This window comes from Grampus griseus, assembly GCF_964374135.1.
Source record: "Grampus griseus genome assembly, chromosome: 4".
NCBI classification, from domain to species: Eukaryota; Metazoa; Chordata; class Mammalia; order Artiodactyla; family Delphinidae; genus Grampus; species Grampus griseus.
In genome coordinates, this window is record NC_138997.1 from 13,629,819 (window position 1) to 13,645,952 (window position 16,134).

The following is a 16,134-nucleotide window of genomic DNA, read 5'->3' on the forward strand; positions in this document are numbered from 1 at the left end:
AAAACCTACACACTCCAGTCATTGCCCATTAAAAGGAACCCCTGCCATGGTACCCTGGAGAAAAGCAAAGTCTAAAGGATGACGCACTGACCCAGTTCCCTTTCATGCCTACGTCCTCCCTCTGCACAGGATGGGGAAAGTCAAAACTCACTACAGGTTGGAAACCGGAGGCTTGATTAGCTGCCAGAGAAAAGTTCTTGGCCTAAAAGGCACCAAGCCTCTAACAGACCCAATTGTCTATGAGTCTAGATCACCTCACAGAGCCCAAGAATCTTTTTTTCAATAAAGGAAGAAGAAGGATTGATACAAAATGGTAGACCATGTTGGTTAAGAACATAGGCTCTGGAGCCAAATCCAGTACAAATAGGATGCCTTCCCCTTGCTCACTTGGTGATTTGGGGCAAGTTACTTAACCTTTCCTCAGTTTCTTCATCTGTGAAAGACTGTACCTAAGCAACAGAGTACCTGAATGGAGGGAGTTAAATGAGATTAATCAAAGTACACGAGAGTCTGGCAGATGGTGAGAACTCAGCCAGGCTTAGCTTAAACTAACATCAGGTTATCATTATTATAAAAACAACTTTCCATTATGGTTGCACAAAAAGAATTGTTCATAAAAGGGGAAGATCTGTGGACTTTTATGGCAGTTGCAAAATCAGAGAAAGAAGAAAGCAAGGGAGGTTGTTTAATGAGAAAGTTAAAGCCAATCTTTCAATCAAGCGCTGAGCGTGTACCCCCATCACAGCTCGAGACTGTAAGCAAACCAGTGGGTTTGTTTCCCACAATTTCTGTGTAAGTACCAGACATCTGAGAGTAAGAATACAGCTGAAACTCTTCCCTTCATCCCTTCTAGTATGTTCATGACTTACTACATCAGGAAATCACAACCAGTGCAGCTACAGTGCAGGGTGTGGGATTGGATTCGCACGTGTGTAGACAAGGATTCACTGCTGATCCTAAGGGTGTCGACGACTCCTAGGATGGGTCTGAGGCTCGGGATCCCATCACACAGTCTCCTGAGAGCGTGGGCTGGCTGATGGAGGATGAGGTGAACACCTCGGGGGAGTCTTGTTTTTCCCACACACAGCTACGTACAGTGGGACTTGGGACCAGTAATTTTATGCTGTTATTTAATAAAATCCTGACCAGGTTTTATTTTCACTTGCTATCCCAGCTTCCAAGCTGAGCTTCCTTCTAAGTTTTCAATGTAAAGGCACTCTCCTAGCCAGGCGGAAGCCTAATTTGTGGCATGTGGGATAACAATGTTCCCTTTCTCCTATGAATGCATCTGAGGCTGGTTTTTACCAATTCAATGTTAACATTACTCTGAGAATGCACAGACATGATGGACTTGGAAATCTTATTTACTAAAACATTGATAGTAAAGTTATCTGAAAGAGAATTCAGAAAAAAGCATTTCCTCCATATGTCTAGAGTATTTTTCAAAAACTCCTAAACACCCCCCAACTATTTTGGACAAATGAGTACTGAGATAGGATTACTTTCAAGGAAGGGAGTGTCTTCTGTCTAAATCATTCTAGCCCTTTTGCAGGTGTCTCCAAGCCTTTGGTTCAGCTTGGGAACCTTACCTGATATTTGGCCAGCAATTTGCTCTTCCAGAGGGAATGGGCGACATCATGAATGGACAGGCGCAGGTTGTGGGTGCTGCCTTTGAAGTGAAGAGCCTTAGGTTCTTCTAGGAGCTGTCCTCCCATCTGTCTCTCGAGCTGCAAGACTTCCTGCGACGACACGTCCCAAACCAAAAGCAAATATGAATGACTGGCATCACTTCCATAGTATGCTTCCTCACTCTGCCCCCAGCCCCCAAACCTAACTGTGCAGCACGTGACCTCCATCCTGCAGCCCCGAGACCCTCCAACTGAGGCCCCCGCCAGTCTGCACATGACTGGGCCCTACTGGCCGTGGACTGGGTCAGCAAGCCACACGACGCTGTTGTGCGGTACATTCAGTACAGTCTACACTTCCTGACGAACAAGTCGGGTATTTAATCAAATACGGGGCAACGACAATCAGAACCCAAAATGGGGAGAATCCCCCCAAAAAGAAAAAATCGGTAGAAACGTAGATAAACAGATACGTAAGTAGATTTTCAATGAACTTTTAGGGAAAGGGGCAAACAACTAGAAAACAAACCAGATCTTAGATTGGAAATACCAGCTAACAAATAAAAATCTGGAATGTGTTTTGGGCACTTTTTCTATTTTTTTCAGTTTCTTTACCTACAGAAATAAAATTTGTGCTTAAAATGATCCACTGCACAATTCCCAATTATTAAAAAATAAAAATATGCTCATTAAATATTCTAACAGAGGAAAGTACACTGATACAGATTAGGAGGATTTTTCAGCACCAACTATTGATCTCAATAGTCACTCAGATTAAATTTTTTAAAAAACCACCTCATTTTTCAAGAACCATGGCTGATTAAATTTGCTATGTAACTTTACTTATGCTATAAAGATATAACATGAAGATAAATTCTGTATCTACTTCCACTCCTCAAGCTAGCTAATGGGAGTTAATGAAGCATTTCCAGCTACAGCTGCAATTATCCAAACATCAGCAAACCATAAGTTCTCAATGAACAAACACCCCGAGTCTCCTCTGCTGTCTGAACCGTCCTGGTGCAGTTTGTCCCTCTCGTGCTGTAAAAGTTTCAGTGATAAGAATACGCAGACATCTGTGACCTTTTTTCCCAAATGGGTTCAGGAAAACGGATTTTATAACAATATAAAAACAAAATACGATTTTCTTCTTTGGTGAGATTTCAGTCGGAAGCATGGGGTTCAATAACACAGGTGATCACTCAGGCCATCCCACAGGCGTGTATAGGGAACCTACTCCCGCACAGATAGATGGTCACAGTGCAGAACTGTGGTCCAGTAAGTGCAGAGCTTACCAACATCACTGATTAGATGGAAACAGCTCATTTCAAACTGCTCCTTTACCGGTTCTTAGCACCCTCCATCTTTGAGTCGGGCCACTATTCTGCACGATGCAAGCTGCCGAAAGGTCCTATAAGGTGTAGGGAATATGAGGGTGATGTGGAATGTGGTCTCAGGCGGGGACTCCTCTAGTTAGTGTGTAATGGAAGAGATGAGGCAATAGCACATTGACAGAGAGATGGGAGTGGTCCAGCTGCTTGAGTGCACTGACGTTGAGAATATTCAACCTTGCTGGCTGATGAGCGGCTGTTACCTGTGACAGGAGACAGCACTCAGCCACCCCGACACAGACGCTGTGTCACTGTGCCCTGGCTCTGCTGTGCCCGCAGCTCAGCAGCCTCCATGAGTCCCCATAGGCCTCTAGACGTACCCAGCACAGAGCCGTACACGCTCCTCATGAAACACCCTCCCACAACACTTCACACTCCAGTCCTCGAGGAGAATCTGGCCGTGAGGGAATAAAGACGGATAAGAAAAGCGAGGGTTAATTGCAGTTTCTTCTGCTTCAGCAGGAAGGCGTAGTGAGCTTATGTTGATCATGTTCAGGGTCTAGTTAGCATAATAGCGAAAGCTGATGTTCCCGGTGAACCTGGCACCTGACAAATTCTAAAACTAAAATGATGTTTGTTTATAAGCCATTAGAAGAAAAGAAACATAATTAGAAATCTTTGAGATTACAGTCATGCCAATCAATCAGTTCTAGCTTCTCTCCAGTACACCCTAATTACCTCATCAAGACATCCAAAGAGCAATCGATAGTAATTATCTGATTACTGTAGATCTTCATTATGTCCAAATTATCTCCCTGGGATGTCTAAAAGAAGACGCATTGTATTCCGGGAGGTAACTGTACCCAACAATGTATAATCCACACCCCATTCCTACAATCAACACAGATCGCCAGGGGAGATGGAGGACACGATCAGTTTTCTTGGCAGGGATGACCACTGAAAAAAACCTAAACTGCCTATTGGCCATGACCTTGAGGTCAACAAATCTAATACAGTACCACATTGTGAGTGCAAAGTCTGCGTAGGAGGCAGCCCAAGAATAAGGCTCAGTCCTTGGCTTCTTCGGCATTGACCCCGAAAGTCATGGTAAAGAGTTCTCCCAGTGAGGAAAGAGACTGGGCTGGCTCAAGCCTTTTTTTGAGAGAAGGGACCAAGTAAAGTGCCATTTTAAAGAACATGGTGCTGGAGAACACACACTCTCTCCATATTCTTAATTTCTCCATCTCTCCACTAACCAGGAGCGACACAAAGCTGCTGCAAACAGCTGGGAGGAACCTGACTTCTCTGTCCCGTTCAGATGGACAGGAACCCTGGTGAGAGATGAACTGCTCACCAGGACGCATCCATGCTTGGAGCAAGGTCTCGAAACATATTTGACTGCACATGCCATCAATCAAAAAGAAATCAAGCCTGCATTTTGTTTGTTTCTTTATAAGTTATATACCTACATTAACACATCAATATGTTAATGTTATAAAATATACCTAAGGTTAAAAGTATGTGCTAAGATGAACAGACACAGAAGTCTTTAATAGTGTCTATTTTTACCCCCCAAATCTCATTGGCCTTGGGGTTGTGAAGTCCATTTTGGAGACTGCTGGCTGGGGCAGCTGTCCCTCCACTAGTACTTTGGGAGAAATCAGCCAGGAGTAAATGATTCAGTAAGAAGAATCCTTACCACACTTAAATTTAACCTTTTTTTTCTGAAAAGTAGCAACTGGTATCATCGCACCCAGGATGTTCAACTTCAAGGGAACACAACAAAATAAAGGAGAAGACAATAACCAAAGCACAAATTAAAAACACTGAAGTGTGAATTAAAGATATTACGATCAAAAACTAAAACAACTCCTTGGAAACTAAAATCACCTAGCGCCACACGAGAGGGAGATGACCTGCCACAAACAGCAAATCCCACGTATAAATTTTACGTCAGAAAACAGAAGAGGCAAGCCCACTTGATAGGCTACTCGGGGTTTTGTTCCATACTGTTATGGTTTAAGTATCATAATTTCAGATATTTTATAGCTGATCCCACTTATAATTAACATTTTAAAAAGCTTGATTCTCTGAATTCCTTCTGCATGACATCATTTTGGTTATTATACATGATACAGAGAACATACAAATAACAGATGTGTGAATCAACAAAATACAGCTTTAGAGTCACATGCTTTCCTCTCCTTAATCTTCCTGGGAGCATTCATTCAACACACCTGCCAGGAACCACGTCGGGTTCTGGGACGCACACACAAGTCAGCCTCCCTCCCAGCCTCAAACCACACTCACAAACCTCAGCTGTGGGGAGACCGACATATAAACACGTAACCCCAACGCAGTGTGCCCAGCTCTAAGACAGCTGCTTTTGGGTCCCAAAGTTGGGATATTTCACACACCTTATGAGAGGAAAGGAACAAGATATATTTAAGGTCAAAAGAGTTAGGAAGACTTAAGAAAAATATCGTGACCTTGGAAAGAAATGCCGTAACAGGAATTAGGATCGTCTAGGCTCTTTGTTCTCAGAAATATAGATGTCGCCTTCCTCTGCAAAGGCTGTCCTCCCTGCCGGAAGCACCCCTGCCTCGGTGCCTTGCTCGGGCTCTGCTTCTATAGAAGGGGTCCCTTTCTGCCTGCCTTTGTCAGTTCTATCTCCACCCCTCCAGCGTAACCTTGAAAGACTCTTGCAGGGGTCAGTTATCAACAGAAACGTCTCCAGCCCATCCTTCCATGGGAACATACACGTGAATCCCATGCCGCAGGGAGCAGGCCTGTGCGTCAGAGCCGGAGCCCGCCGGGATCTGGGCAACCCCGTGGGGCAGCCGCTTCCCAGTGTGGTGGCTGCTTGGGGAACGCAGGCTCCCCGGTGGCCCTGAGCACGGGGTGTATGGATTCAAGGAGCCTGTGAGGGACTGTTCGAAAGGCAGGGACGACGGACTCCACAGGAGAAACAAGGAGCATTCACAATAACCAATTAAGCCAAGACATTATCCATGCCAAGCCATTAGCCCTGGCCGCTTAAGAGCCACAAAAAACGCAAGCTGTTTTAAAGGACTGCGCGCACAAAGGGAGCACCTCTGGCCTCTACCCAGCGCCACTCCCCCCCCCCCCGGGCGCCGCGCCCTCATTACGGCGCGCGGGAGGAGCCCTGCGACTCCTACCCTCCGGCCCCTAAGCCCACGGCTCTTCACTCCGCGTTCCTGCCGGGCCAGACCACGCCTGCCTCCGCTGCCGCCCGCCCGTGTTCTTCCTCCTCCGGGCCCTTCCCAGCCCGGGCAGGTGTCAGCCTCACAGCTAGCGCACACGAGTGCCCCCGGTGGCGGGGCTGCCTACGCTGAGATGCCTGAAGCTCATGTTCGGGAACGTGAGGAGTCTCCGTCTGTGTGCAAAGCACTGACTGTGTCCCAGGACCTGCGTGAGGCGCCGGGCCCTGGCTTTGCTTCTGCACTCCGTGCTCACCCTCGTCCGCCGTCCCCCTCGCCCTGCGCTCGGACCCCCCTGGCCCTGCTCGAGGACGGGCCTCCTCTCTCGCACCGCTGCTCCCAACTGTGCCTTCTTCTTTGAAGGCACTTTTTTTTTTTTTTTTTTTTTTTTTTTTTTTTTTTTTTTTTTTTTTTTTTTTGCGGTACGCGGGCCTCTCACTGTTGTGGCCTCTCCCGCTGCGGAGCACAGGCTCCGGACGCGCAGGCTCAGCGGCCATGGCTCACGGGCCCAGCCGCTCCGTGTAATGTGGGATCCTCCCGGACCTGGGCACGAACCCACGTCCCGCGCATCGGCAGGCGGACTCTCAACCAGAGAAGGCACTTTTTTTAACATCTGGTTTCTCAGGAATACAATCCAATTTGTGGGTTCTCCAGCCTTTAGCTTCTCCCTCTCTTGTCTCTCTCATTTTCCCTCCAACGACTCCTACCGGCTACAGAAAGGAAGACACAAATAATGAAACTTAAATCCCGTATGACACATTCAAATCGCTTCTGGAAGAGAAGGGTGGGGGCGGTGAAGCCAGGGCTTTGCTCCGTTTTCTCTCACTCCTTTCTTGGTGCTGTCTGGATGGGACCTGTCCTCGCATTCTTTCCTCTGGACAGAAGCCCAGAGCCCTGGATCGGCTGCTCACCGCTGCCAGGGAGCCTGGGGGCAGCGCCTGGAGCCTGGGCTGGTAGACGCAGCTCTCGTGGGGACGCGCTAAGATTTCCACAGGGCAAGATCACCAAGGGCAGCGAATGGAGCAGCAGCCAGCCCTGCACGCCAGGGGTGTTCGCTTTGGTTTGGCCGTGCGGCTCCAGGGGGAGGAACCCTCACTCCACGCTCACGCAGGGCGGGCCCTGGACCAAGCACGGAAGGCCAAGTCGTGCGCTTGGAGACTCGCGCCCACCTCCACCAAGCTTCTGCCATACGGACTCAGGGCTCTCCAGGCACAAAGAACACACCGGCAGACGCTCAACATGCCACACAGGTCAGACCTCAAAAGACCAACCCTCAAGGGCTGTGCTGCCTGTTTTAAAAATAAAAATCACATCTCCTCCCATCAGAGTTTATGGAACCTCCTTTGCTCCTGTTCACTCTTTAAACCTGTGTTGGAACCTGCCCCTGTCATCTGGGGATGAGGAATGTCTCTCTTTGCCAGAGGCTATCTTATCTCTGCTGTCGCTATCACAGCAGTGGGCCGTCCTCTTCCAAAGCAGAGGCCAAAGAGGCAGGGCCACCGTCTCTCCTGCCCCGTGCCAGCTCCCAGCGACACCAAGCTCAGCTCCCTGGGGCTGCACGGCCAGCTGTGGCAACATCTGACCGTCAGCCGGCCTCTCCCACCTGCTTGGGTCATCGTCACAGGCGCCCAGCCTCGCCACACTTTCTCTTTCCGGGCTCATGCTGGGGTGCTCCGCTCTCCCCCTGAATTTGCCTGCCGTACTTTGTCCCTAATAATAACAAAGTTGGACTCGGGTGACCATGTGCAAACATTTCCTGTCAAGCCACCTTATTCCTAGGGCTCTGCCTGCTGTTCCCACAGCTGCTGTCACCACGGATGCTTGGTCTGAGCTGCCACTCCCAGCTGCCCAGTCAGGTCAGTTTGTGACACCTTTGAAGCAAAATGCCGAAGGGCAGCACCCAGGGAAGTCGCCGTGTGGCTTGTCCACCTCTGGGCTTACTTCTAAGGAAAAGATGGTCTCACACATCTGAGTATTAGGAATAAGACTTTTTAGATTGTTCTAGAACTTCTGGAGTCACTCTTGTATTCCTTTTCACCCTTGAACATTTATTTTTTAACTTCTATATTAGTGTCCTGTTTCTGCAGTAAGAAATTACCATAAGCTTAAGTGACTTAAATAACACACATTTGTTTCCTGACAGTTCTGTGGGCCAAAAGTCTGACGCAGGTCCCACTGGGCTAAAATCAAGTGGTAGTAAGGCTGCCTTCCTTTCTGGAGGCTCTAGGGAAGAATCCGCTTTTTTGTCTTTTCCAACTTCCAGAGCCGCCGACATTCCTTGGCTTGTGGTCCCCTTCCTCCCTCTTCAGAGCCAGCAATGGCACATCTCTGATCCTTCTTTCATGGTCATATTTCCCTCTGACCATAGCTGGGAAAGGTTCCCCATTTTTAAGCACAAAGTAATGAGATCAGACCCATTCTGACCATCCAGGATAATCTCTCCATCTCAAGGTCTATACTCTCATGTTTGTAGTCTCCTTTGCCATGTGAGGTAACATTTGTGTGCAGGTATCTTTGGGGACTCATTACTTCATCTACCAAAACTTCTATCTCCTCTTCTCTCTCTCTTTCCCCCCTCTCTCTCAAAACATAAATTCAGCACTGCAGCTCATTTTGAAAATATATGATGGGGCCAGAGCCAAGTCTCATGAGAAGATGATAAAGATGGAGTAAATTTAGAGGCACCAAAAATAACCCTGTCCCTAAACAGCTGACCAACCAGCCTGCTACCGAACCTGACACTCACCCCACAATTAGATCACAATTAGAGTTAATATCTTCACTGAGCCCTTATCTTCAAAAGGCCATTATAATCTAAATGCCCACCTAGGCACAATTAACATTATCTAGTGACTGTTTTATGCCAGGAAGTTTAATAACTTTACTCTCTTTCAATCTTTTAAGGGTCCCTGATTCAGACCCAATGAAGTCCCTAAGAGGTCAAGTTCAATGACCAGGGCCACAGAGCTGATGAGCGGCAGAAGCAACCAAGTCGGCCAGCTGGACTCAGGCTTTCCTTTGACACCACACTTCCTTCCATCCACTGAGCAGGGAAAACACGCTTGTCACCTTTAACACATTTGTTGTTGCTGCTATCTAATGCATGTGTTACATGTATGAATATATTCATATAATTCCAGAGACCAGGATCCTGAGAATATGAAACATAGGTTATGCTAGCTTTGAGGTGCTTTGAGGGAAGTGAAAGAAAAGATATGGTTCATGGGGCCAATCCAATGGAGGGCCAGCCTTTGTTGGCCCAGAAGAGGCAGGCGTGAGGTGTTCTTGGTTCAGCAGGGTCACAGCTGGCCATGGAGGAGATATCGGAAGGACACGGGTGAAGAAGCACCAGGTTTCAGGATGAGACAGAACTTGTAATGGGCTACCTATGACTATCTACGACTGTGGCCCAAGAAACTGAGTATCATGCAATTCTCAACTAGGATTCCTATTTTCATTTTCAGTGTCTCTTTCATTTTTCTCTCATCTTTTCTCATAATAATGATTTTTCACAGAGTTACTATGTTACAGCCTAGATTCGGGTATGTGAAAAATGAAGTAATCCAAAGACGACTCTCTCCCATGCCAAATGACTACATAAAGAAAGCTAGTACACGTCATTTGGTTTGTATCACATATACATTTGTCAGAATTTCAATTAACAACGTTGAATGTTATGATATGAGACTACTCATATTTTATGCAAATAACTCCTCTTTTAGGTTCAGAGTTTAGTATAAAACCCTTTATTAGGAAAGGAGAATCTTATAATTGTACCCCTAACATAGTGGGACAGAAATTACTTACATCAATGCTGATGTATATTTCTCCCTGAAGTGTTTTTAAACTTACCCCAAATATAACCTTGCTCTCTATTAATTTCTGGTCTATTTATATTAGGATTTAAGTCTTTGCAAACAGTGAAAGGAAAAAACAATGCTACTTTAATCACCTGAAGAGGAGGTAACGAGAAAAGCTGTGACCTACCCAACTCAATCCTTTCAATAGATGTGACCTCTTTATTTGAGAATGGAACTGATTCTAAGGTATTCTCACAATTCATAGCACCTTTATCCCTTTACATGAACTCAACTCACTCACTGCTCTCACTGGTCCTTCTAGCACATGCATGGAAAAAAACAAACAAAACAAACAAAAAACACCTGAAAGGTATGTAAAAGAATTCCACTGTCTCCTGGCAGCCTTGACTTTTACTCCAGCAGTCACTGCCAGCATTCTAATTCAGCACTAATGCTTCCACGTTGCTAAATACAGCTTTTAAGTTTCAGATGACCACTTTTGCTTCCAGGTTTAACAAAACTCAGGGAAATTGTTACAAAAGCTACCAAACTCAAAGAGGTGGGTGGGAAGATGAAAGAATGCATCAGCGTTGCTGAGACTGACTGATGTGGTATCTTTTTTTTCCGCATCCACGTGGACAGTATGATAATAAGTGGGAATTAATATTATCAATATGTTCAGATCCAGACACGGGGCCAGTCTTCTTTCTAATAGCTCTCCAGACTGTGTAGTTCTGACCCCCGAGAATGAGCGCTGCACTGAGCTTCCCTCTCTGCCCTCATCCAACCTTCTGTGAGGGTTTCTGCAATTCAGAAAGAATCCCCAGTCCGCAGTAGTAACTCTAAGAAAACGTCAAGTCTGGGAAGGCCCACTTGCAGGCATCACTTGCTAGGTGGAGACACAGGTGGTGGAGGAGTTAGATTAAAGCCCAAATAAGGAAGTCGAGCTCCTTTTCATCAGAGCCCAGACTAGGTGAGAAGAGGCTGAAATAAAAGGTTTGAAAGGTAAAGGACAGCAGCTGAGGGAGTGTCCCTTGAGTGGTACCACAGGTGCTAGATCATTGCAACACATGAAGGGGCTGCAGTACCGTCAGGGATCTGGGGAGAGTGGGAGAGGCTCGGAAGAAGTGCTGTGTGAAATCTCATGAGGCAAGGAGAAATACATAAAAGGACTGTGGAGAAGCAGGAGAGCCACAGCTTAGGGCAGATGTCTTGACAGTATAATGGACTCAATCAGGAATTTGTGATTTTTTTAGAGAAGCTCAACAGGCCGCAAGTAGACATAGAGGGCTTGTTCAGTGGAGGTCATATGTAGCGATGGAAATTACAAAAGCCTGCAGCAGCTTTAGATGGCAAGAGATTTCTGAGTGGAAGTGAGTTCCCTGTAGATACGGGTAAGAGCAGATGAAGGTTTGTGGACCAGGAGACCAGGGACAGTGGACGGAGGTTTTCCTTCAAAACAAAGAGCAGCTTTCGTGCACCTTGTGGGAGAGAGATGGAAGGTCAGATGCTTTCACAGGTAGAGACCTTGGCTGGTGGAGATCTTGGTGCAGTTCCTACTGAGGATGCAGTACATCTATCTTAGTGGGTAGATAATGAAGAATGATGTAAAGGTTACTAGAGTACATTTGGGCAAAGGAACTGTGAATAAGAGGTGACTTTGAATTTGAGAGGATGAGGGGAATAAAAGGAGGGGCAAGAAAGAAGACGAGGCAGGTACCGCTAGGGTGGAGATGTGAACTAAGGGGACTCTGTGCTGAGGAACTGAAGTGGGTAATGGAACACAGAGTAACAGAATAAAGGAAAACCAACCAAAAGGCCAGCCCAGAGGTAGAGCGATGCCCCAGAAGTGGTCAGGGATATGAGACGTATTGGAACTTTTCCTCTTGGACTTGTGGTTGGGGTGTGGTCCTCACTGCAGGGACTGTAAGTGATACGTGTTAGTTGGGAGATCCAGCTGCAGTTAATGTGAGCAGGTGAAGGAATGGGTGAGAAAATGATTTGAGGATACAGGAAAGTGTGTCCTAAGTAGAATGAAAGTTCCCAAAAGACCCCTGAAATTGTTTAGTGTAATAGATCTTAACCTTGGCTGCACAGTAGAATAACCCAGGCAGTGCTCAAACAAACAAAAAACCAAACCCAATACCTACACCGATCAGATCAGAACCTTTGGGTTGGGAGCCTCCAACAAGTCTCTTTTTAAAGCTTCCCAACTGACTCCTACGTGCGCTGGATAGAGAATTATTATTTAGGATTTAGGACGAGCATAAGTGAGGAGTGCGGTGGGCCTGAAGGAGGAGGTATTTGGAGAAGAGATGCAAAAGACAGTACTTATGGGTAAATTAGAGGAGCAGGGCGATGGGAGAGAGGCTGGCGGGAGCATTAGCAGGCGAGGTGCCAAGAGGGCAGAATTTAGGTAATGAAGGGCCTTTCTCAGTTAATCGGCCCCAAAGTTCCCATTCAAGCATGGGCATGAGGCAGTTTTGGCTGGACTGAGCTGTCTCTTCGGTATGTTGGTTTACCTATAACTAGGATTTTGGTACTTCTGCATTATTAAACGATCATGAGGTACAAGAAAGCCTTATCCATTATTCATGTTTCTTTCAGACTAAGTGCTGGATCCCCAGATGCTGAGAATTTATATATGTCTATTTGGAAAGCACTGACCATGATATAAACTGCTCTTGGGTTGTTTTTACTTCTCAAACCTGTTTGTCAGTCTTTCTCATCTCTTTTCACTAATTAACATAATCAAAATTATTTTATGAAATATTACTTTTTTTGCATGGATTGTACGTCTTTTGAGAAGAAAGGTCGAGAGTGACTGAGTATAAGAACTATTTGTGTGAATATAAAATGTGTTTCAGATATTTCAAATATGATGTAGATCTTCTACAGATGCTTTTTGCAATGATTTCTCTTTGAATTATTAAGAAGATTTGCCTTAATCAGACCCCATGGCTCGCCTACAAATACAGTTTTTCCTAAGAAGGATTTACGCCTACGATGATTTCTATCCAGAAAGTGCCTTAACAGTATCGCCTTTGCAAGGAATACAAAAGACATAACCTTAAGCTTTACACTAGAGCTGTGTGTTCGCATCATTTATTTAACATCAGAAACTCCTACAGGCTCAACCATCAAAAATATACCCAGGGACCGAATATGTCTCATCTCCTCCATGGACACAACCTACAACACTCAGTTTTCATGACCCAGAACTATTCTCTGGATGGAAACTCCAGAAGGAAATACCCTGAATTTCAGAAAAAAAAAAAAAATTCTTCTCTTGGCTTCCTAGATGCATCCTTCTCCTACTTCTCCCCTTCCTCCTCTGGGTACTCCTCTTTCTGTAGGTCTTTTGCTGGCTGCCCCCCTCCTCCCTTGCAATGGCAGGGCTCCCCTGGTCCCTGGGCTCTAGGGTGTGGCTCTCCGAGCAGCCCACTTTAGGAGCAGAGTCCAGACCGCAGCCAGCTGCCCGGGGAATGAAGCCTGCTTTCTCCACTCAGCAGCTGTGTGGCCTAGGGCAACTTACTTAACCTTTCTGTGCCCTGCACATCTGTAAAATAGGGATAATGGTGTCCTACAGGTTGTCGTAAAGATTCAATGAGTTAAGAAAAGACACTTAGGATCTTGCCCGGCACATAAGAAATTCTCGGTGATGTTTATTAGCTTTATTATTATTTTCTCCCTCTACTCTCCCTTGATATTCTCCTCAATCACCATGGAGGACAAATATCAATATTATATAGTTGGTTCCTGAGTCTCTGTCTCAGGAACTGCTCTCTGTTCAAAGAGCCACCCCTATATTTCTAACTGTCCATGGGGCACCTTTGTCCTGATGTCTAATCCATACCTCTAATTCAATATTCCAAAGGCAAAGTCACCATATCCACAGTCCAGAGCTACCTGCCCCTGAGTTTGCTACTGTTACTTACAGGCAGACTTGATCTTCTGCTCCACCCATTCAGGGTTAGTCACCAGGGCCTGCAAGAGTTACTTAATAGGGCTTTCGTACCTATTCCCTTCCTCTAACTCCTCTGTCTTCACTCCAGCTCTACCATGCTTTTCCTGACTCGATTCTATCTTTTCATTGACAGCAGACTAGTATTTCTAACATGTATTTCCAGTCATGTCTATCTTCTAGTTACATCTCTCTAGTGATTCTCCATTAACTCAAGAAACTGAATCTCCACTCCTCTCTCTGGTTGTCAAGGTCCATCCCAAAAAACCTCCTATCAATCATTCTAGGCTTTCTGGAAATAACATGCCGCATAGAATCTGTATTTACTGTTCCCTTTGTGCTTCTTCATGCTGTTCCCTTCACCCAGAAATCCTGTATTTTTTTCCCCATTACTGTTGGCCAAACCCTGCCTTCCTTTAAGGTCAATCTCAAATGTTAGCTCCTTTTCAGATGTTCTCAAAATAATATGGTGCCTCCTTCTCCTGAATTCCCACAGAGCTCTGCATTCATCTGCGGCATGTGTCACACTCTGACTTGCTTCGTAATCCTTTGCATACTTCTTTTATTCCTCTTTCCAGATCATAACTTCTTCAGAGGCACTTACTATATCCTTTAAAGCTTCAAATGGGAGAAAATGAATGGCAATAATGGCACCGAGAATTAAGCCTATTTATTCTGTAAAGCAGCAGCCTGTTGTCAAATGCTAACCCTCTTCCTCACGGTCCTCATAGAAAGAATGGGAGAGCACATAAGGAAGTTGCACACAAGAGGAACATAGAGTGTGAGCAATTATGCCAGTTCCTTTTATAGGAAGAACACAGCTGAGACACACAAGGAAGCAGATTATTTACCATCCACAGGTCTCATTGCCAAATTCTTCCACTTCTAAATTTTTCATTAAAAGAAATCAAGGAGGGTAATAAACAAAAGTAGCCCTCGGGAGGAATCAGCGTAATGGAAACAGCTTCTTTATCAGCACGGCTTCAAGAAATGTCTAATTTGTTTTTGTAACTGCCATGTTCTGGGGCCAGACACTTGTGTTCATGCACACGGGTGCACGTACATACGCATGTCGTCTCTAGGTGTGAGGTGGGCGGGTCAGGCCGGAGTCACTTACCTTCAGGGCATCCTGAGTGTCATCCAGACAGTAGACCCGGAGGCTGTACTCCAGAGAGGAGCAGCAGAGCGGCCCGAAGATGGCCAGCGTCAGGCGCTTGGTGGCTGCTTTGGTGGTGGACTGCCCGACCAGGGAGTAGGTGCCAAGGTTCTCGGAGAGGAGGTGGCAGGCCTCTGCGTCCAGCTGGATGTAGCAGGGGGTGGTGAAGTTTTCCTCTCCGACCACCACCACATCCTGTGGGACGAGAAGGAAGGGGCAGCGACTGAGCCTCCTGGCTGCCGTGACCGTGGCCAACAGGGGTGCACAGATCAGCACTTCTCCTCCCAAGTTCTGATTACTCCTTTTCCTGCTCTTTTTTTCTTTCTCTGACTTTATTATACTTCTATCAATATTTCCATTCTTAATCATTCTCTCCCTTACTTCCCTTGCCTTTATGCTGATAACATGCTTTATGTAGAAGATCTTCATTTAGTCTTTTTTGATCTTCTAGGAATCTACATTGCTGGAATCTACCTAAAATTCCAAAAGAAATGTATAAGGTATCCTTTTAACTTCAGCATATTTGAGTTGATTATCTGTTTCTGATCATTTGCTTTAATCTCTAAATTGCTAATTTCATCCAAAAGTACTATCTTATTTCAATGTCATTTTAGCATAGTATTTTCCCCTGAAAATCTAGGGGTTTGAAAAGAATTTTTAAAAAAGAATTAGGGAAATTAAAGAATTATGCAATACCATTCTACTAAGTTCTTCCAAACTCACCCATCACTTACTTCCCAAAGCAATACACTGCTTTTCCTCATAATCTGGGCTCTTGGACTTTGCGAAAAGCGCAGCATGGCAAACTCTATGCATTTGACACGTTATTTTTCTGTTTATTTTTCATGTAAGCCTTTAAGCAGTCTCACGTTTTAGATTGTTAACATTCAGCAAGAAATAAAAATAAGTGAAACTGATGAGTTTTATAAAAATAGTTACTAACTTAACTAGGTTTTGATTTAACCAAATGACTCAGGCCACAGAAGAAATCATCTGAAAGACCAAGCATAGAATCTATAAAACAAGGGTCACAATTC

The 16,134-nt window shown here is 45.5% G+C and overlaps 1 protein-coding gene across 2 annotated transcripts in view; it reads right to left on the reverse strand.

Moving 5' to 3' along the window:
• UNC5C (unc-5 netrin receptor C) overlaps positions 1 to 16,134 on the reverse strand; it is a gene marked incomplete at its 5' end in the record, with an annotated part of 395,086 nt that overhangs the window by 7,644 nt on the left and 371,308 nt on the right. For both annotated transcript variants that reach the window (XM_082653166.1, XM_082653165.1), the window contains 2 exons: positions 1,590 to 1,739; positions 15,059 to 15,292. In XM_082653166.1, coding sequence (XP_082509292.1) covers positions 1,590 to 1,739; positions 15,059 to 15,292 — 384 coding nt within the window. The remainder of the gene's footprint in view (positions 1 to 1,589; positions 1,740 to 15,058; positions 15,293 to 16,134) is intronic.